This window comes from Nelusetta ayraudi, unplaced genomic scaffold (genome assembly GCF_046127955.1).
Source record: "Nelusetta ayraudi isolate G7.1 ecotype Tasmania unplaced genomic scaffold, CSIRO-AGI_Nayr_v1 ptg000011l, whole genome shotgun sequence".
Taxonomy (NCBI): domain Eukaryota; kingdom Metazoa; phylum Chordata; class Actinopteri; order Tetraodontiformes; family Monacanthidae; genus Nelusetta; species Nelusetta ayraudi.
The window spans coordinates 16,703,689-16,725,465 of NW_027466061.1; the positions used below are offsets into that span (position 1 = coordinate 16,703,689).

Below are 21,777 nucleotides of genomic sequence, written 5' to 3' on the forward strand. Positions count from 1 at the left end.
CCCACCCAGTCAATACAGGGTGGGAGTGACAACAGCGAGCGATATCACACTTACACACGCTGGTTGCAAGGTGTGTGTTTGTGTGTTGGGGGCGTCATATATGTGGCACATTTAACGTCCATCTCCTCTTTTCTCTCACTGCTTTGCAACACAGCTTTCATCTGTTTCCTGTCCGAGTGGCGTCCTACTGATGTCTCTGCTGGACATATGGCCGTCAGTGTGTGTGCCTACTTTCATTTTGAATTTAGCTACCTGAAATACCATATAGTGTCAGCCAGTGCCGTCTAATGCCGAAATGTCAACACAGTTGGGCCTTTTCCGTTTATTTACCACCAACAACAAGTTCAGGTCAGGTCAGCTTATTTATTTTTTTTTTTTACACATTGTGAATAAATAGAAGCCACCATCCCCACCCTGGAAAAAACAAAGCAAAAAACGGTTTAGTCACTTCAAACTCCCAGAAGTCATAAGAACCCCTGGATTTGTGGTTGACATCGACATCAAAATCACTAATTTCCACTGCCATGTCAAAGTGTGTCAAAGTTCACAGTCATGGAGCTCTTCATGACTCACAAGTCTGTCTAAGAATCATGTGGTCCATTTTTCCACTGATCTCACCACATCTCCGTTGTCTTACTCTATGCCCCGTTTCCCCTCAACCACACAAACGCATCACATGTCCAGGCCTGCCTCCTCCGATTAAGACATAAAAAGCCGCAGAGATGTCAAGATGTGTGTACAAACTCCTCCTGCAAGCAAACTAATTTCTTGGACGTTCCCTTAGAGTAAATATTACAGGAGGCCATTAAGCGAATCGAATACTCCGATTAGTAGACCTAAACACAGGACCCTTATAGTGTACTAATCTTATCATGGGTAACTATGCTCTGAAATGCAAAGATGCACTGTGTGCTTACAAGATTGCTTCTAACATGCTCTTGCATGTTGACTTGCTAGCAAGCTAAAGCCATCTTTGCTACATTACCAATGCGGGCTGGCACGTATGTTGACCGTGTTGAAATTCTATTTCACACTCAGTGTTGGGACAGAGTTGTTATAACAGGCAGTGTCACATACTACATACTACGTTTCGATCCAACCTACAGTTTTGTTCAGGCTGCTGCTTCCTGCTGCAGCTGGGAGTGGAGGAGGTAGAACAGCCGACTGCGTCTCAGAAAAGCATCTGACTCTGGATGCAAAATAGCCTCGGTGGACAACACAACCCGGGTAAACAAAAAGCTCACTGGCCCACTGCCCCTCTTCCCCAGCTGAGACCAACACTCTCATGCATGCACCCCGCGTGGTTTGGCTAACATGACTCAGCAAAGTGGAGTGCAGAGTAAGGTATTGAGCGCACACACACACACACACACACACACACACACACACACACACACACACACACACACACACACACACACACACACACACACACACACACACACACACACACACACACACACACGTGCTTGTCCTGCCTGGCACTGTGTTGCTAAAGAGGTTTGCAAATAGTCGGCAGGGCTGCGGCGTCAAGCATCAGGTGACTTTCCACAGCTATGGGTGCTGCTACACTCCATTCCGCCGTACAAGAGACCACAGAGTCCGTGTGAGTCCAGAACTATGCATTTGCCTAATTTCCATATGAAAGGGCTCAGTGTTTGACAGGAAAAATGATTTTGCAACGGTGGTGTCTTTCTCAGCAAAACATCCTGCTTCCTGGTGCCTCTGCGTGAGGGAGTTGTGTACAGTTTGTTCTTTGGTTGTAATTAGACAGATGTACATCAATGCTAACCCCGCACAAGTACATTGTATTTCCATTCAAAGCTGGGCTTCCTTCGACGACATCCCCACTGTAAGCCCCCCATCGATTATCATTTTTTCCCATTAATAAAACTGTAATTCCTCAAATTTTTTACAGTGTTTTCTCGTTGTATTTTACCCACTCTCGTTTCATTATATGCAATTTAATCGGCTAATGTATTAATTTTAGTAAAAACACTTTGTATTGACTTCACTGACTTCTACGTGTACTGTGTACTTGTCTGTGTGGGGACTGGAGAAGACACGCCCATCCATGTGTGCTCTGTTTTCTCTCTTTGTGCAGCTTCAGATACAAATTAATCACGTTACTTCACCGTTCACATTTGCCCCTTTTGTGCAGTTCTCCCGCAGGCGAGCAGCAGGAGAGAGATCTGGCGATCCCTCTGTATTCGGTCAAATTCTAAAACAGCATTGGGCCACAACAATGAGTTTCCTGTGCAACGCTTCCTTCCCTGAAGACTAGCAGTTGGCTCGGCGCCCTTCAATTCACTACTTTCAAATCCGAAACCCTTGCTTCCATTTGCCCCTAAATGTTTCCGCCAGCAATCCTCCTTCCTTTCTGTGCCTCTGTGTGGCGGTTACCGTATAAGTGTCACATCCTATCAGCGATGTTGGACCCGACTACGACAGGCCACTCTGGCAGAACGGATTGTGGCCGGGCGCAAATTGCTCTGCGCTCCTCAAAGCGGCTCACCGTTCGCCTGGAAAACTCAATAAAGTTCCTGATGGATGTCTTCCCCGCTAAGAGATCCCACTGAAGCAGGAAGGAGGTATATTCTAATTAGTGCAACCCTGTATTAAGGAGGATCACAAGGTAGAAAAAAGAAAACATAAATCGCTGCTCTAGATCGAGACTGTAGGAGTCACTTGCAACCGGCCATCAAAAACCTACGAGCTGAGACTTAATTTTACGCGTGCTGTCGGGGAAGGTAAGGGATTAGTGCAAAATCTCCAGTGCAAACAGAGCACAGAGGCTGGTGCGTTCCTTTGTAAGCGGTGGCAAACAAAGGGAGCCACAATGGAGTGTCATGTGGTCCACAGCGTTTCGGCGCAGAAATGTCACATGACGCACGTCAGAAGGCCGCTGCTAATAGGTGCAACGGGCTTCCGCGGCCTCTTAGCAGGCAGCCAGCCAGCTTTTATGCTCAAGGAAGACACGCACACCAAGGAGAGGGGGAAAAATGGATTTGTTCCGGTAATGCGCTCTCAGAGAGTTTGGTCAATAAGAGAGTGGCTGCAGGATAAACAGTGAGCGACCAAGGAGACGTGTGCGCAGAAATAAGGGCGGGCAGTTACTGCGGGACCGAAAACCTACACAAATAATAAGAAAGGCCAAACAAGAGGCGGTCAGGCTCAGGACACACCAGCAGCAGGTCGACTTCAGCTACAAGAGGGCTGCAGTTGGGGAAAGAAAAAAGATTACTGAGTTGCAAATGAGCAGTTGGATGTTGAATGTGGGAGCAGCGGCAGACGGGAGAGGTGTTTATATTCTCACGGTTGAACTTTACCATCTCTGATTGAAGGATCGCTATCCTGGTATTGCAAAAGAACCCACGTTGGCTGAGACCAGGAAATGGACCTCATGAACAGGCTGACCAGATTCCACGATCACGTCACAGTAGCTGTGTTTCCATGACAGTTTTTCACAAAATAAAAGCAATATTTCCAAAATTTCGACAAAGTATAATTGTGATTTGCAGGTGTTTCCATTGAATGGTGCGAAGCGCAGAAGCACATAAGCCCCAAGGATTGTGTTTGCTTTGTTTTGTCTAAGTTTGTTTGCTGTCAAAAATTGTTGTTAAATTTTTCTCTTTGATTACTTGTAAAAATTCCGTCTCCTCCTCCATCTAAACGTGAAGCGGCATTTTCACTTGAAGTGAACTAGTCACATGACTCCCTACATCACGTCCAGTGACATGTAAATGCGATAAAAGTGTTCCCATGACACTTTTGCGATTTACCTTTATATCGATACGTCTGGAAAACTACCTCAAGAGAGCATAAAAACCTCTTAGCGATATTTGTGGGGTTTTTACGAAGTGTAGGCATTTCCATTATCAGTTTTTTATTGCAATATTTCAGTTTTGCGTAATTGTAGGGATAATGGAAACACAGCTAGTGTTTCAATCTGCATGAAAAGGAAGCTACATTTCAGAGCTTATTCTTTTTGTGAAGCCTATGGATCAACATCCAACACTGATTACAACAAATGCCCCGAGGGACAAGATGACAACATGACATTCCTGGAGCGATGATTTACAGTGCACAAACCAAAGATTGCAATCTGACATTCTACCGCACGACCTGCAAATTTGGATAAACCATCGTGTTCAGAAAACCAAATCATTGGTGACAGTTGGGGACTCGTCGAGGAAGCTGAAAAACGGGGGGTGGCGGGTGTGGGTGGGGCGGTTTGAACTTCCAAGGAAGGGGGAGCAAACGAGGGAAGGAAGACATAGGCGGAAAAAACACAACGTTCTGTTCTGACTCACGATAATTGGACTCTCGACACACAGGCATTGTGGAATGCTGCCCGACTGCTCGGACTTCCTGCTGCTTCCCTCCGACTTAAACGTCAGACACACTCACATCCTCGTTGTTGCCGTGAAACACTTGCAAGGCCGTGCCAGCCTGAGGTCAATGGAGGAGCACGGGATTGGAAAACACCCGATTGGTTCTGCCTTCTTCAAACGGTATTTAGAAATCAAAAAAAAAAAAAGAAAAAAAAAATCCATGTGTCCATCTCAAAAGTTTCCCTTGTGCCAAGAATTTGTCATCCCTGATTATACTGGAAATATCCAGCTTTGGAGTTTATTGGCTTAATACTAAATCTTAATAATCTAATCAAATAAGCAGCAATCCTGACCCCAAGGGGTCCTGTGTGAGTGTGTGTGTGTGTGCGTGTGTGTGTGTGTGTTGTTGTTTTTTTGTTAGTTTTTTTCCTGCTATCTTGAGAACCGTTGATTTACTGGACCATAAATCTCAAGGCAAATTATAAGAACAATGGATCCAGATGTCAACATTATTAAAATTGAATACGACACCATACTGTACAGGCTTAGGTCCAACCTTTTTGCCTCCCGCTGTCCCCGCCCTCTTCCCTTTGTGTTCCCAGGGGCCTGCAAAATGGCCCTTCTATTTTGGGAGCATGGCAAAAGCTTTAGGCTTTACAGCGTCGGGCCAATTGGAAGGACAAGGACAGCGGGGGCCCCTTCCTCCACCGCTTCCTCCCCTCCCTCCCTCCCACTCACCATCCCCTTCCCTCTCCATTAGCGGGCCTCCCTCAGCACTCCTCAATTACTTCGGGCCAAATGGTCCTTTAAGAATCTGCAGTCAACACCGGCGTTTTTGCGGCCCAGTGCCGATGTCTTCTCGATCCCTCCCCTCAAAACTGAACGCTTTAGCGTTCAAAGAGAAGGTCACATCAACCATCCGAAGGGGGTTCGTGTGAGAAAACGGCCGACTGTGATACTCTACATTATTGATTTGCAAATGCAGGGGATTTAAAATCTTAGGGAAGGGACACAGCGCTAAATCAAAATTAAAGAGTTCACCGCAAGGGTGAGCAGGCGGGTAGTCGCACGGTAATGAGAAGTTACACCGGCGACAGCGTTTGCTTCAGTAACGCACGGGAGGTCAGCGCAACAATGATTAGTAACTCTGGTGGTGAGGAGGAAAGCCCGAAGATGGTGTGAGGCTGGTTTTCAATGAGCACGTCCTCTGTGAGATGATGAGAGGACAAGAATTGGGAGGATTGCTACGATAGTGAAGAGTTTTCTTCGAAAAGTTCAGAGTAAAAAAAAAGTGAGTTTTAAAGCTCAACTTGAAACACCTCCACAGAAAATAGCGTTTCAACTAACCCCAGCACCCTCTTTCAAAACCCTCTGTCAAAAAGGATTTTCATTCTTTCTTGTTAATTGTCTGTGAATTCTAAATTAATTATTTTTGAATCAGGTTAGGATGGCAAAAAAATAGATAAGTGTTGCTTTAATTTGCTGAATCCCTATCTAATGTGTAAAATTATAATATTTTCAAATAACAAATAATACATTTCTTTTTGCTCGTCATTTTTTAACATTCATGTTTCAATTCTTGGTACATTTTTTTTTAATTTCAATATCTTAACAACATCACAGGGGAAGCTGCTCATTAAAAAACAGGAGCTGCACTTTACTCTCCAGCCCAAAACGAACTGGCCAACTCGTAAATCATCGAGTTACCGCTGAATGGCCCTGCATGTCCTGCTACACTGCACCATTACGGCTGTGCCATTCTTTATCAGCACTTCTGACTCGAGCAAAAAAAAACAACCTCAGCCTTTGGAGAACGCCATCAGCGTAGGAGGAAAATACTTGCATGACAACTGATCATGTGCCAAAAGCCCTTTGAGGGTGAGTGATTCTTTACAACACAGCAAACACAACTGGACAGAAATAAGTCACGAAGCATCGTGCACAGAAACCATGTGTGCTATTCAACGATGAAAAGATTGGCAAACTCAATTTTACATTTCACATTTACCGCAGCGAGCAGACAAGCATTTAATTTAAAAGGCACACTGACAGCGTTAACTTGGACAAACTTGGACTTTAATTGCTCTCAAATCTGATGTGTGCTGCCGACTACGTGGAACTGATCTTTCCGCGGGTTGGATTCTCGTAGCACGTCGGGTCTCAGACTGACGGCAGTCCATCTGTCCCGCTGTTACACCAGCCAATCACAAGCCACCGTTGGAAATGAGAAACCTGCGTCTAGCTTTCTCTCCGTCTGCTTCTCCCAGCCCTTCTCTGCCTTCATCTCACAGCAACGGACTTGAGCAGAACGCGAGTCCACATTGCGCTGATCATAGCCGGTGAGCCCTGACGCATGGCCGCAGTCAGCCAGCTGCAGCAGCACTGCGTGGGTGTTCCACAAAGACGTGGAGACAATCCCAACTACGTGAAACCGAGGCAAAGCCTTTGGACGATGGTTGCATTCCCCTTAGATCCAGCGCTGCGGCGGAACCTTATGGAGTGCGTGGTGGTGATGGGGTGGGGCCAATCAACATAGCAAATCAATGTTTGTGCTCTTACAGCGATCTGAATGGGTTCTCAGCCATCTGAACTAGTCCTGCTATAACAGCTTCAGCACAAAAGAATCTACAGCTGGATTTGAAATAGCTTGGACCCAAGGCTCCGCCCGTATGAAGTAATTTTCAGTGGACAGTGTTTGCTGCATGGTGCTGTTGCTCCATGCAGAGACAGCCAGCACAATGGGTAATAAAAGTGACTGAGAAACAGTCTGTATTTTTTAGTTACAGCACTGAAATTTGGTTTACAGAGGGTGAACACAAAACAATCACAATACATGGCACTAATACATACTTAAGCGCCAGCTGACATTGTACAAAATAAAATTACATTTGACAATACCATCTGACCATCTGTGCACCATGTTTCTGCTAAAAAGTAGAAAAGTTTTTTTCTACTTCCACATTTGTTCTTCAATCTACATTTCCTAATCCCGATACATAATTATAATCCCACTCCCAAATATTTGCATATACCCCAACCACTGGAAGCGAAACATTCATCGACCTTGTAGAAGCTCCAGGGACACCTTTATATTGCTGCAATCCATAACATCACAAGCATAGGCCGCTTCATCTTGCATTGAAAAGCGTAAAAAGCTGAGAGACTTACTGAGGACATATAGTGAGAGGATGATCCCTGCCAGGCAGAAGCCCTCAAAGAAGCGCAGGGTGCTGAACATGGGCACGTTGACGGAGAAGGCCACAGTCAGACCGAACACCAGCATGAAGAGCACCGATATGATCAGCACCGGGTGGCGGCCGAACCTGAGAATGTACATTTCAAAATGATGAGAGGGGTTTTCTGACGCCAACACAACATCATCGGCATAAGCACTTTATTTTTCTAAGACTGTTCAAAACAAATAAATGAATAAATCTCACCAGTCAGCGAGGATACCGAACACCAGGTATCCAAAGATGGAGCCCACCAACAGGGAAAACTTTGCAATGTGGACTTTCCAGGCTGAGTCACACACCAGACTCCACTGTAGGGGCAAAGAAACATCACCGTTAGCACAGGGACATGCACTATGCAGATTTCAAGACGTAAGTATTTTATTTATTTTACTTGGTCAGTCTAATTTATGGGGCCCTGATACCACAATCCAAATAAGATTAAAAGAGTGAATTTCTTTTGTTTTTTTCTTCTTCTTCTTTTTTTAAAGAAAATAAATAATATTAATTCTAACAGAAAAAAGCTAAATTGTTGCTTTTGTTACTTTATTTTTTACTACCACTTTTTGGATTATTTTCTTACGAAAAGAAATTGATTTGTAAACGAAAAGATTTGTAAACAACTAAAGTTGTTTACAAATGCGATTTCAACTGTCACCCGAAAACAAAGAAGCCGCAGTCCGTGCTCAATTCTAAGGCTCATTAAGCAAATACTTATTATACTAGCAGCTAATGTATTACAACTAATAGAAAAATACTAATGCTGGGTAAGTAGCAAGGGCCAGCGTACACAGTGGAGTTTTCCTGCTCTGGTAAACACATTCTCACATTCTCTTCATGTTCATCACAACTTTGGAATCAAACACTCAGGCTGAGATTATTGGGAAGAAAGAGGATCCCCTTTCCCCCTCACCCCCTCTCTCCTCTACGTGGATAATCGGGTCATTTTTTGGCACCATATGCTTCCCAGCTGTCTCTGCGGAGACAAACAGTGGGGATGAGGCACACAGGGGCGTGGTGGCCCTGCCAGGTGCAAAGCCAGTGGGGAGGGCTGACACATACTAACCTCAGCTGTGCCTCGTCTACACTGTAAACAAAGCTTCTTTGATTTATCACACACATAGAAATGTCATATCTGTATCAAATCAAGAACAAGATTATTCTTATTGTGATAGCCCTATGTTGGAAAATAACACATTGTCAGATTGTATCATTTCCTCTCAACAGTTAGCAACCTATCCAGAATGAAAGAGTACGCGATGACCCCGGGCCTGGCGGTCGTCACATGATCCAGGCATGCCACTCATTCATGGTTTCAGTATCGATGTCAGCAGAGAGAGGGGGGGGACATTTTCAGATTGTGCAACAGGAACTTGTTTGCTCACCTCAGTCTGAGGGCTGTTTAGAGAGAAGCTGAGACTGCCCCGGCAGTGAGTATGCCGACTCGGCGTTTACACAGAGAACAGCCGGAGCCGGATGACGGTCCGGTAAGTCGTGCAGAGCGCAGGGGCGACCCAAAAATGCCAGCGTTTGTGCATTTACGGGTCACACGCCAAGCCTTACGCAGCAGTGTGGCACAAAAACCAGCTGAGTGCAGTTTAAGTACGTGAGACCATATGGGTATAGGTGCAGTACATTCTGATCACGAGTGTGGTTTACTTAAAAAGAACCCATTGCCATGCATTATTGACGTGGTTTTTTTCCTCTGTCTGAGACAATACTCCCACACAGCTCCGTGAGTGGCTCTCCACACCGCTAACAGCATGAGGGAGAGGGATATGGAGCAGCAGCAGCAACAGCGAGGAGAATCCCGGCCATCCATCCTCAAGCATGAGTCAGATCCGTGCTGCTCTGACTGGTATGCCCCCGTTATCCCTTCCAGGCATTCCCTCGCCATTGTCGCTCATTAGGAGAAATGAATCGCCGTGAGTGTGTGGAGCGGGGCTTGGACGTGTATAAATCTATTAGCCGGCAAAAACTGCAGGACAATGAGGGGCCATGAGCGAGTCAGACAGAATCCCCAGGGCGTCTGCCCGACCTCTCGCAGACGAGTGAGCGGCCACCACTGATTGGCGGGCACCCGCGAGCCTCATTAACCAGGATACTCTTGAAATACAGCTCCAGGATTTCTGCACTCGTTGAACTGCAGAGCGGACGGGAATGCTGGGTTGGGGGCCAATTAGGACAAGGAGAGGGAAGGGGCTACAACTGCAGATTACAAAATGTGGGAGCCGAAAATGTGAGACGTGAAAGAGAAATACGCAGATCAGGTGCGTTCAAGGGCATTTCGCTTGTCTGTGAGTCTCTCCGCTCCCTTTCCTCTTGCTAGATATTTCGTCTTTTTGGGACCACTCTCTGCAAAACCGAGAGATGGTTGTGATGTGGTGAAAATTCCTGTAGATCAGCAGTTTGTGAAACACTCAGACCTGCAGTCCGTCTGCCACCAACAACCATGTTCACCACGTTCAAAGTCACTTGAATCTAAAAATATTCGGCCTGCTTTCTGATGCGTCATTCTGATCACTTTGAACTTCAAGAAGTCGTCTCCACTGCGTCTACTTGTCTAAATGCATTGTGTCACTGTCATGTGATTGGTATATTAGTATATGTGAACGCTATTTTCTCACATTTATCACAATGTTACTGTGATGGTGTGTCTGGAACACCTTTTTCCACAGCAAATGGCAAATCCCCTCTAGAAACGAGAATGGTAAGAGGAAGATAAATGTCACGGATGTTATCAGAAAAAAAAGCATAGAACACACAAGTTCAAGCTAAAGCTACCTAGGCGGAATGGCCTTCCTGGTGATAAAGAACTTCAAAAGAAAGTTCTCTTCTAAAAGGAAAGTTCTATAATACTGAAACCTGCAAACCCCATGGCAAATGCTCAGGACACAATTTTAACTTCACAATGACGATATAATAATGGGCACTTTAACAGCGGGAGTGAGGGAAACCAAGAAACTGCTGCATAGTTACTGCCCAGCAACAAAGAGTGCTTATCAGACTCCTTCTGCTGCCAGGTGCAAGACTCAGCATCGCTGTCTCCTTAAAGAGCTTAAAATATTACACTGTGGAAGTTTGCACTGAGAATGAAAGAGATGGATTTAAATAACAGGAACAGACAAAGCAATTACATATTACAGATGACGTGGTGTTATTATGAATGGAGACATGAGCTCGTGACCAAAAGGGCTAAATTTAAGGGATGGTAAAAATGAGAATCTCAAAACTGTCTTACAACCACAATGAAACCGCTTCAGTGGCTGTCAGATGTGTTGGAGGCTGCAATGGGCGGTTTTTCATGAGATATTGTGTGTGACTGTATGAGCATGATTACTGCAGCCAAACAAAGGCATTGAGAAAAACATGAATAAGTAAACTGCTCATTTTTGTCTTGAGAAAGACAGGCCTCTGAAGTTCTAAATTCAAATGAGCTTAACCATGGCAAAATGCAAAGGGGACACCTTTTCATTCTTGTATAATTTTGTTTTTGATGACAAAGGCATAACATGTCACGGCAGGGAAACATATTGCTCAATCCCCCTGCAATGCACTGCACAGAGTTGATTTGCTTCATCAGTCAATATAATTTTAGCAATCAGTCAGCAAGTTTGTCATATTGTTACTTAATTCGTAGTCACGTTAGACCATGAGGTCACTTACTGGGTCGCTGTGTGGGAAGTGTTACAGGCCGTTGGCCGAAGCATTTAGCCTCCATCTTTGCCGAAGTGTTGTCAGATATCTGTCTACATATATATACTTGGGCCTATATCCCATGTAAAAAAACAATTGGTGTAGAGCATCATATTTTTTGACAATATTGATCATTGAAGAGCTTTTATTGTATCCTCTCGTGGAATTGCCTTGACTGCGGAACGATTTTGATGTGCGCACTGCATTTCAACACATGGACATGAAAGATTTAGTCACAAAGAAGAATGCTTGCTCCCACACTTGGAAAATCTTTTCTTTGAACCTGGGGAAAATGACGTGCAAAAGAGTTCAGATTAAGCCATGTGTCTGCATTTTTAAGCAGAGGTGCGTCATGAACTCACAAGTGAGGCCCTCTCCTACAACTTAAATTCCATCACGCAGACATTCAAAATAAACTGAAACTTTTTCCAAGGGTCAAAGACCACATACTTCTCCCCCCTCCTTATGAGAAAACACCCCTGTTACCTCCCCTTATCAGACACATGCTTGAAGTTTGCACACACACACACACACACACACACACACACACACAAACACACACACACACACACACACACACACACACACACACACACACACACACACACACACACACACACACACACACACACACACACACACACACACACACAAAAGGCCTCCACACAGTTTTATCTATTGGTCACAAGCCCGTCTGAGTAGCCGACACTGTGTGCTGGCTGGCTATCTGTGGCGGGGTCGTCGCCTTTTCGACAGCTGAGATCATTTCAAAGTGTCCCACACTGATCTGGGGTCTGTGCAAGGAGCCATCCAGCTGGGTAAATAGTACACGGGGACACAGAGCAGAGAGGCCTGCATGGGTGTTCAACTGCAGTATCATCTTTCAGATCTATGGGTGTGCAACCTCGAAGCTCGGTGATACCGGGTTTGGGTGTTGACACTAATGTGTTTTTGCAGCATATCTTCATGACCAGTGCAAAACAATGCTCAAACGTAATGCACAGTGTACAACAAAGCAACAATCAGGTTTTAAACCAAAAAGAGACTAACATACTTGATGAGGAAGCATGTTCATTTTAATCACGTTACAATCTAATCTTTAACTAAATGTAGTATTTGATATTTTGGGGGGAGGGGAGGACTGCAGAATGTTTGTTCTCCTGTAGTCTAAAGGCAAAATAAATGTTTGGTTTCAAAAGTGTGTCATTTTTGTGTTAATCATGTGAATGATTAATTACAGGATAATTGTGGTTAATCAAAATACCATCTAGCCAAAAAAGCTGCTTGAAACTTTTTCAGTTTAACTGAGATTGTTTTCTTTGTAATTTGATCAAAAACTTTTACATACTTTTAGCAGGCCAGAAGCCTGATGACATCAGTGTGGACAATAGGGATTTGAGACTTTTCTCTGTTACAGCGAAAAATACTAAAAACAGATACTCAGTTACTACAGAAATGTACACTATGTTCAACTTCTGGAGGTTGTCAGTACCTGGTACTTGGCATCTGGCTTGGATCTCTAATCAGGAGCTAGACTCCGACAGAGGTCAGCGTAAAGGTTAATCTCTGCACTGAGGAGTATCCCCAGCCCCTGCTGTAGCCGAGGTATGTAGCTGCTCTTCCAACCGAATGGGAGCTGAGTAGGATGGGTGGCGGAGACACCATAATCACACAAGCTCATGTTTTAAGCGGTCCAATGGTATTGCACCCCTAGATGAGCTCAGACTCAGCTTGCATGGGCTTCCACATTTACAACTTCCAATCATTCACTAGCACTATATTTTGCTTCCTTCAAAGTCTGCCCAGCCTGTTTATCTGTGGTCGAACATTTTACAGTGAAACAGCTTAATAAACCGTTCCACGATTTATAAATGGTGAGCGCGCAGTCAAAGGGTTCAGAATGTGACCGAGGCACCCGGTGCTGGCATGCTTGGCCTGCCATTCAGCGACGGAGACGTCACAGACAGCCGAGCCAAGTCGTAGGGAGGCCTATGCCTGTGCGTTCCAAATGAAGAAGAAATGCCAAGTCATCACTTCCTGCCATTGTGTCACATCTGACTTTCCACACTGTGGAGCAGAAAAAGAGGCCTTGGGACGAGCGAGAGTCGGCCTGTCGCAGCTGCAGACGACTGGGAGGAAAGACCCCGATGGATTTTTGGCTCCCTCCTCGTCCACCTTGATTCCTTCCTCTGGTGTCCTTGTCAGAAAAGTGGACTGCAAAGGTCAGAGAGGAAGAGCACAGGCAGACACTTCCACCAAACTGCTTGGGTTTGTTACCCTCACAGTACACCAGTGGTGGTGCTAGTGTCAACATGGCCTTCTGTGTATGCGTGCGAGGGCAACAGAAATGGGTATTTACGGGGGGTGACGAAGACACCAGCATGACAGCAGGACAGGCTGTATTCATACTGCAAACTTTGGTTCATTCCCACTTACCTAACAGGGACAAACTGTTTTTAGATTCCCAGTAAGCACACAGATACATGTAAACCACATCCCTACACGTTGACATAGGGCGTGTATTACAAAGGATCGGTCTGTCAGTTCATTACCAGACTTTGCTATCCATATCCACGTCCAGTGAAGGCTACTCAAGGCACCTCGAATGGAACAAAGTTTTTCATTAAGCAAAATGGAAAAAAACAAACAACTTGAAATGCCTGCAGTATCCTCAAGTAGAAATAGGAGGCGAAGAGGGTTGCGAGACATAAAGAGACCTTTCCTACTACAGGTAGCAGACCAAACTATGATAGCTTGAGGCTGTGCTGCCTTCTCGGCTCAGCCTGTGCTGACAGGAATATCCATGGCGAGGGTTGTGTTGTGAGTGTTGTGACACAGACTCCTCGCGGGACGTGATGTCCCACAAAGAGTGTCCAAAATGAGAGTCAGAGGCCTATCTGAGCAGTGTTTGGTTAGGGCCAGCATATGGCGGGCGATGTTTAGTCAGGGATGAGATGGCTGTAAGTGCACTCATGACCTTTGGTCTAAATCAAAGGTTTTCAACATTCTACATCTACGTCCACTGGGGCAAAACCCCACCACACCTTGCAGATGCACTGGCAACCCGGTGGGATCACTCACACTTTATAATCCTATTCTTTGCCATGATTCACCGTGGGCACGCACGACGCAGGCCATCACCTCCCTCAGGTCTAATCTTGCCATCTCTGCTTAAATATGGATCATGGTGGCATTTATAGATGCTCGGCTGCGAATGAAGGACGAATTAATCGTCACCGAATCCTCCAAGAACAATTTGGAGGCATCAGTATGAGCATGGTGGGTGCAGCTTTGCAGAGATTTGTTTATTTATATATATTTAAAACAAAAACAGATGCTGGGTTAAGTGTTCATAAGTGCCCCTCTGCCCCACTCTCACTAACGTAAATCGATCCAAAGGGGATTACAGCAGATGGTGGGTGTGGAGGGAGGCGGTGTCCCATCACATGGACATGATGCACAGGATGCAGCGTATCCAAATAAAATAAAAATACCATACAGAAATAAAATCAAACAAATTGACCGCTCACCTTGGTAACAACATTCCGCACGAGTCCCGTGTGCAGCTCGAACGTCCACTCGCTGCAGGCACACTGCAGGCGGCTCGAGTCGTTGTGGCCGCCGCGGTGACTCCTGTTGGCGTGGACGTGAGCCGGCAGCAGCGGCGGCGCGCTCATGTTCCTCGCACCGTCCAGCAGCGACGAGGGGGCCGCGGGCCATTCGCTGGCGTTGGCAAGCGGCCGCACGCATGTGTTGTTCGGCTGGGCGAGGAGGAAATTGTCCGAGTACTGGCTGAACCCGATGAACAACGCCGGGATCCATGTCAGCGCGATCAGCTGTCTCTGGTACTTCCCGAATCCCCCGAGGAACGGCAGCACGTCCTGGTCGACGCGTGTCAGCACCCCCGGCGACGACGACGTGGTCTCGGGCGACACGAAGCCGTTCTCCGGCTGCCGCTCCTCCGTGTCGAGCTGCACCACGGCCATCGCGCTCTCGCCGGTGGATGCCTCCTGTGTGTGTGCGCGGCGGTGTCCGGGCTCGCAGAGCTCTGGTACCCCCCCCACCACCGCCGCCGCCCCCTCCTCCGTCCCTCCGTCGACAGACTCCACAATGCGTCAGTGCCCCCCCACCACCAGCGCCGGCGGTGAAAGCCCTGCGCAAGTCAGTCAGTCAGTCGGTGGAATGGAAGTAAAACGCCCCTCTTCCTCATGTGGAAGACAGCGCCCCTCCGCCTGCCGGCGTGCGGTTGGCCGCTAGTCAATCCGAAATAGCAACAAAGGCGGCAGCTCGCGTCGAACGGGGACCGTCATTGCGACGAGGAAAACGATTGCCTTTCTGACGGGTGGGTGGCGGAGCAGCTCCCGGCAAGGCCGAGGTGTTTCCTGTTGCAGCCACAGGTAACACACCTGCCCACAAGACGGTGGTGGTGTTGACGAGCACAATATGGCTACCTGTAAAAGTCAACACCTGGTAGGGAACTGCGGCTCGTCCGTGAGAAAGCAAGCTAGCCCGGGGCTCGCTGTTCCTCATGTAAGCCAGTTCAATTCACCACATGTGTTGTTGTCACGCATAAAATGCCCCCAACCAAACCATTTCTAATCACACGAGCTCATATATGAAATAGTGCTGTACGAACCCGTTTATCAACCAAACAATACAAACAATTTTAAACTGTAAAGGCGTAATTAAAAATTAAAATAAAATAAGCGACGCCGGCTGTTTTTTCCCCCTTCCATATTTAGCCTAAATACATACACATTTCTTAAACATCGAATTACGAGGAGACCCTTTTCAGGCCTACCTGCTTTAGGTAAAACTTAGAAGGTATAGGTGGGAGGGTCTTCCACTGCCCCACCCACCATGAGAGCATATCGTATTTTAGAGAAATTACAACAAATAGCAAAGACAGGTCAGGTGTTTATCATCATCTAACGCTCTAAAGTACAATTTTAAATTCCAATCGTGTGCTACCAGAAGCAAACGTAACAAAGTCGACTTTATGTGAATTAAAAAATAAATAAATAAATCACAATTTAAAATCTACTGAAAAATAGTCAGGTAGCTGAAACTGTTACTTTGTGGCCAATTACTGGTGCAGGTCATCCCTGAAGCTGGCGAAACCCAACACACTGAAAACCAGACATGCAGTATTGTATCAGCTTCCTTTACAGGTAACTATGTACGCACAAACTTACTCCTGCATTCAGTGTGTGTAAAATTTATCAAGTGGCAATGAGCCGACAGAAACCTGTTGACCGTTGTGCCGCCGTCATCCCTGATAAACCCATCATTGGTCCTTTGGTGCCAACACTGTTGCCAATTGTTGTTGTAATGGACATGGACGGGACAGTGCCGCCCAAGTTAGTCACTGGGTCTTCCATTCATGTTTCAGAAAAATGCATTATTATTATCTTTTTACTTTAGAACTCATAAAAAGTAAATACAAAACCAACAGATTATTTTTAAACTGTAATTTTATTAAAACTGCCATAAGGAGACATAACTGAGACTTTGCTCAGTCCATCCCATAAATGGTCACCGTGCAATCCTACGTCAGTAACAGTAGCAACAGCAGAACTGTAGAAAAAGTTGGTTTCTCCTGTTCTGACAGTTAGCTTCGCGAGCGGATTTTCACCTGGCTCAGCGTTCCAGTTAAAACAATAGAGAATTGATTTTACTTTAAGTCTGTGGTAGTCAATAGCCTACTTCAAAGTATTTTTTCTTGGGAAAATGGCCCATCCAGTTTTGCGCTGGCCCACCCAAAATTTCATTTTCTGCGTACGCTGCTGTTTGGCCACCTTCACCTTCTCACAATTGATCCTCCAGAGACCCTGAAACTCACAGTTCCATTCTATTCCAAGAAATTCCAAACTTTATTGGATTGCTTCCGACTGGAGGAACTTTAAAAGGCTGCATGTTGGTCTAGTTCCGAAATGGGAACTATAAATTATCCATGCATGTGTGGGTGTGAATGGGTGTATGTCTGTGTTTGTCTTTCTATGTCGCCCTATGATGAACTGGCGACTTGTTCAGGGTGTAACCTGCTTTCGCCCCATGACAGCTGGATAGGCTCAAGCATATCACCGCGACCTTGAGTGCAGGAGGAAGGGTGGATGCATTGATTGATGGATGGATGGATGGGTGGTTGAATTTTGGTCTGGTGTGCAACAACATACACTGTATTTTTAAAATATTATTTATGGGTGATGCAGCATATGCGGCAGGAAATTCTTTGTGTTTAATAATTATCCAATGGTGATTATTATTTATAAATATAGAATTCATTCTTAATAATAGAGTCACAATTGGCAGTCCCTTTCATTTTGATACATTTAATCAAATGCAAGCATATTCACGTTAAACCGCTACTTTTTGTGGTTTTGATGTCAGTTAAGAGACCATGATTTAAACAGCAAAAAAGTCCTTTTGTCATGTGACTCTATTAATTGCAGATTCCATTTAATCCCAGCCTTTTAATCATTCTCATCTTACACATGCTTGTGGTGACATATGCATGGACTCTCTGTGTCATAGCTGTCAGTGAGTAGGATTGGAGATGCCCAAAGAGGAATGAATGTCCCGGACGAATTCCCTGGCAACAAAGAGGCGATCTGTGATGGTTTACACAAACGTGACAGCCAATATTCATGTGGACCACGTGATTACCGAGTGCCTCTTCATCTGCAGTAACTACATTATATTTAGCAATGCCTCACCCTTGTGGCCATAATGTGCAAGTGCATGTGTTAATTGTTGCGGTTGAGGTGTTAAATGAAAGATCCATCTGCACCGTCTTTAACCTTCTGCACAGCTAAAAGGTAAACTATTTGGGGTATTTCTATTTTTTGGTTGTTGCTTTATTTTAATAATTTGAAATTGAAAAATGCTACAGTAATATATATTGGACCTGAAGTTATTGTGAGCTTAGCCTCCCGAATTACCTTCGAAAGAAATGCATATCTTAAATGATTGCGCATCTCCATCGCATTTAAAATCGAAATTTAAGGTTAAAGCATTTTATATTTCGTCACTGGGCGTTTACCTCGAGAACAAAGACCTCAGCGTCTTCTTACACATGTCTGACCCCTGCTGGCAAAAGAGGTCACAGCACTTTTGTGTTTTTTTAGCCTGTGTCTGGCAGTAATTACAAATGAATATTTTCTGGGGTTTATTCTCGTTCCTTTTCGATGAATTGCAGCTTTTGGTGAGCTGGTGGCGACGTTGAGATGCAACAGGAATTTTATGTGACTGTTGTAAGGCCATTGATAGATGTTTCCCAAATAATTACATACAATTTGGGCACAAACATCTTTGAAGTGTTTTGTGGCCATTTGAAGTTGAGGTATATTTGCTCTTTTTGCCTGCTCCTCTACTGTGGGAAAAGCTGGCGAAACCCAGCGCACTGAAAACCAGACATGCAGTATTGTATCCGCTTCCTCTACAGGTAACTATGTACGCACAAACTTACTCCTGCATTCAGTGTGTGTAAAATTTATCACATGGCAGTGTGCCGACAAAAACCTGTTGGCAATTGTGCCGTCATCAAGTCTCACAGGTCTGTTTGTCATCTTCCAAACCTGCTCTGTGCGCCTCCCTAGCAACCATTTCCAGGTGTGTCCAGGACTCGCCTTTTGGCACTGCACTGACTCACAGTCTGTGTGTGTGTGTGTGTGTGTGTGTGTGTGTGTGTGTGTGTGTGTTTCAGTGTTTCACACAGTTTTTTTTTGTTCGTTTGATTGTGTTTCACACGCATCAAGTGTTATGCAGGATTCAAATCCAGAGGAGTGCCTGAACTTTCACTCAGTGTTGACTGACTGACTGACTCACAGCTGCTCACCTGTAAAAAGACGCATTCCACTTTGACGTTTTCTGTTTTTTCTGTTTTCGTATTAGTGTTGCTACTCATCACTATCAGTGAGGGTTTGCTGATTCAGACTGGTGCCGCACCACAGTAACAGTAAGAGTCACGTAGTAGAACTAACACCACTAACACCCGGATAACTGCAGCTAGATAAATATACAGTCTTATTGCTTTTTGATCTCAAAGTCCAAGTGATACAGTGCAGTGCTGTGTGAAGTTATTGCTTTCGGGCTAATCTCTGAGATAAAGGTGGCACACACATTTTTAAACTGAATATATGCAACCTAACTCCACATACTTATCAACAAATACTGTAAAACGTGGTTCTCCTTGCAAATAAGTAAATATTGCAGAGGGAAAGGCAGTTGACAAAAAGGTTTTCCTGTTATCTGAAACGTCCAAATCACTCCAAATCTGCTTTGGTGTCTTATTTTTCCAACATCTTTCTGTGTCTGAGTGCAAAGTTCAGCTCTGTGGAAGTGAAGGTGTTGAGGTGTGTCACAATCATAATCATTCTTTATTTAATATTTCATCAGGTGTCTGGAGAATCACATTATTTAGTAACTGATTAACAAATAGCACGCACTACATATCTGTTACCAAAAACTGCTTAGGTGTTAAAAAGACACCTCTTTATTGGCTAAACCTTTCCTGATTCATTGCCCCTGTGTTTCTATCTGCATTTCTTCACTAGCTTTGTTGTTGTTTTTTGTTGTTGTTGTTTGGGTGAGCTAACATACTGAGGAAACTGCCTTAGCCCTACTATGAAGCAGTGGAAAGCCAACATAGCACACAGCTGGGGAAACTCAGAGCTGGACTCGACATTAATGAGTGACACAATGATAACGGTCTGTGCTAGTTAATAACCAGTTGTCATCTTCTTTCCTGACTCTGTTTACTCATTCAATGATCAGTGACGTCAGCATCAGTGTCTGCCTGGCAATGGCTCCACTGTGAATCATGGATCGGTTGGAGTTGCATTGTTTGTTCAAGTTCATTTAATCTCCTTTAAGTCAGACGCTTTCGATGATGTCACCTTTACTTTTATTTTCCAGGTGTTCTGTGGGTGTCATGCACGCGTGAGAAATCCACAGATCACCCATTCCTAACTGAATACTGAACTATGGTGGATCTTAGACCAGAGAGCAAACAATTGGTTGAACATTAACAGCCATCCTCCCAGCTCAGGAGGTTTGTCCATATATGTACAGTGAACACCTGAGTGGGTAGTGCAGACTTTGACATGTTACATAGAGCGGCAGGGTAAAGGTGCAGCTAATCCAGAGGGTGGATCCACTTAGCAACAGACAGGTATCAGCAATTGCAACAAAAAAGGGACCAGCCCTACGATATTTATCACACCTTTTACTTTTCTGTCACTTAAATCTCCAGGAAATATGAATGTCACATAAAATACACCTCATATGCAACACTAATAATGAGTAATGCTAATAAGCAAATGCCGGTTTAAAAACACTGTCTCTGTTATTTTAGTTTATGAAAGTCTCCTTCCAGTAGTTCTGGACTATCTTACTGCACAGGCAAAGTTCACTGTCCTACAGTTCAGTTCTGTCTTAGAATGTGGCCTGTTATTAGGGAGCAGATTGGGTCGTCTCGTTTTTTCTTTTTTTGTTTTTTTTTAACATGTTCAGTCATTGCAGCATTATTGTGTTTATTTGGGAGGGGAGAAAAAGGCAAATATGTACATTAAACCCACCGTGGTGGGGGAAAAAAAGTGTTTGCTGTGTTTTCTTAGGATGGGTGTGTCATAGGAACTGTCAAGGTAACAGACGACAGCATAAATTTCGGGAAGAGTGACTGTACAGGGCTCTCTAAAATGACAAGCAGCAACAAGCCTCGGTGTCATGCTTCTCTCCAACAGATTAGCAGGAAAAGTCTGAAAGTGGGGATTTAAAAAAAACAAAACAAGATAAAGCGTCTTGATGTTTGAGATTCCGATCAGGGGCGTTGGCTGAACTCTCGCCTTCCTGTCGCAGTCTCCTTCCTTTCGTCCGTCCGTCCACATACTCATGTGAAGTGTTGTGACTGTCTGTGCGTCCAGCTCACAGCAAAAACAGATGCCACAGTGTGTCTGCTGGCCAATGACCTGCCACAGTCACTGATAAAGACTTTTTAAAAGAGCAGAGTTATTCAGGCGTGGCAAGTTTTGTGTCTTGTTCACAGTCGCAGTCGTTGAGTCGATGTGTAACCCTGACCTCTGACCCTCTCAGCCCCACCCTGCTCAACCTGTCGGCCTCTGCCCCACCCTGACGACTCCTCACTTTGAAGAAAAAACAAAAAACAAAAAAACATTGCTGTCTCTGCAGACTACCAGCCCTGTGCAGAGAGAAAAGGAGCAGAGAATGTGGTATATTTAAAAGTGTGGCCGGAATCTTAGCAAGTGCAAACACTAACTGCTCAGATCTGCGGCTCTCGACCTCAAGATCAATGGCACTTCATCCTCGTGTAAACCCTTGGCAAACTCAAACACACACAATACAACGCAATGGCTTGTTAGTGACTGATTTCCTTTTTGTTAGACGTTGTTTCTTGATATCAAAAACTTGTATTGTATTGCAGTGCAGCTGCTTCTTTGGGCTCAGCTATTCTTTGGCATTTCTAAGACTGAAAACACCACGTATATGTTTGTTTT

General features: G+C 44.9%; 1 protein-coding gene across 1 annotated transcript in view; it reads right to left on the reverse strand.

The window, feature by feature from the left end:
• The window catches only part of LOC142885221 (solute carrier family 22 member 23-like), a 33,967-nt gene extending 18,629 nt beyond the window's left edge, over positions 1-15,338 (reverse strand). Inside the window, exons 1-3 of the mRNA XM_076021469.1 lie at positions 14,794-15,338; positions 7,775-7,878; positions 7,503-7,657 (exon numbers count right to left, since the gene is read on the reverse strand). Of these exons, the coding sequence (XP_075877584.1) occupies positions 7,503-7,657; positions 7,775-7,878; positions 14,794-15,249 (715 nt within the window). The 5' untranslated portion in view covers positions 15,250-15,338. The remainder of the gene's footprint in view (positions 1-7,502; positions 7,658-7,774; positions 7,879-14,793) is intronic.
• Positions 15,339-21,777: the final 6,439 nt, after the last annotated feature.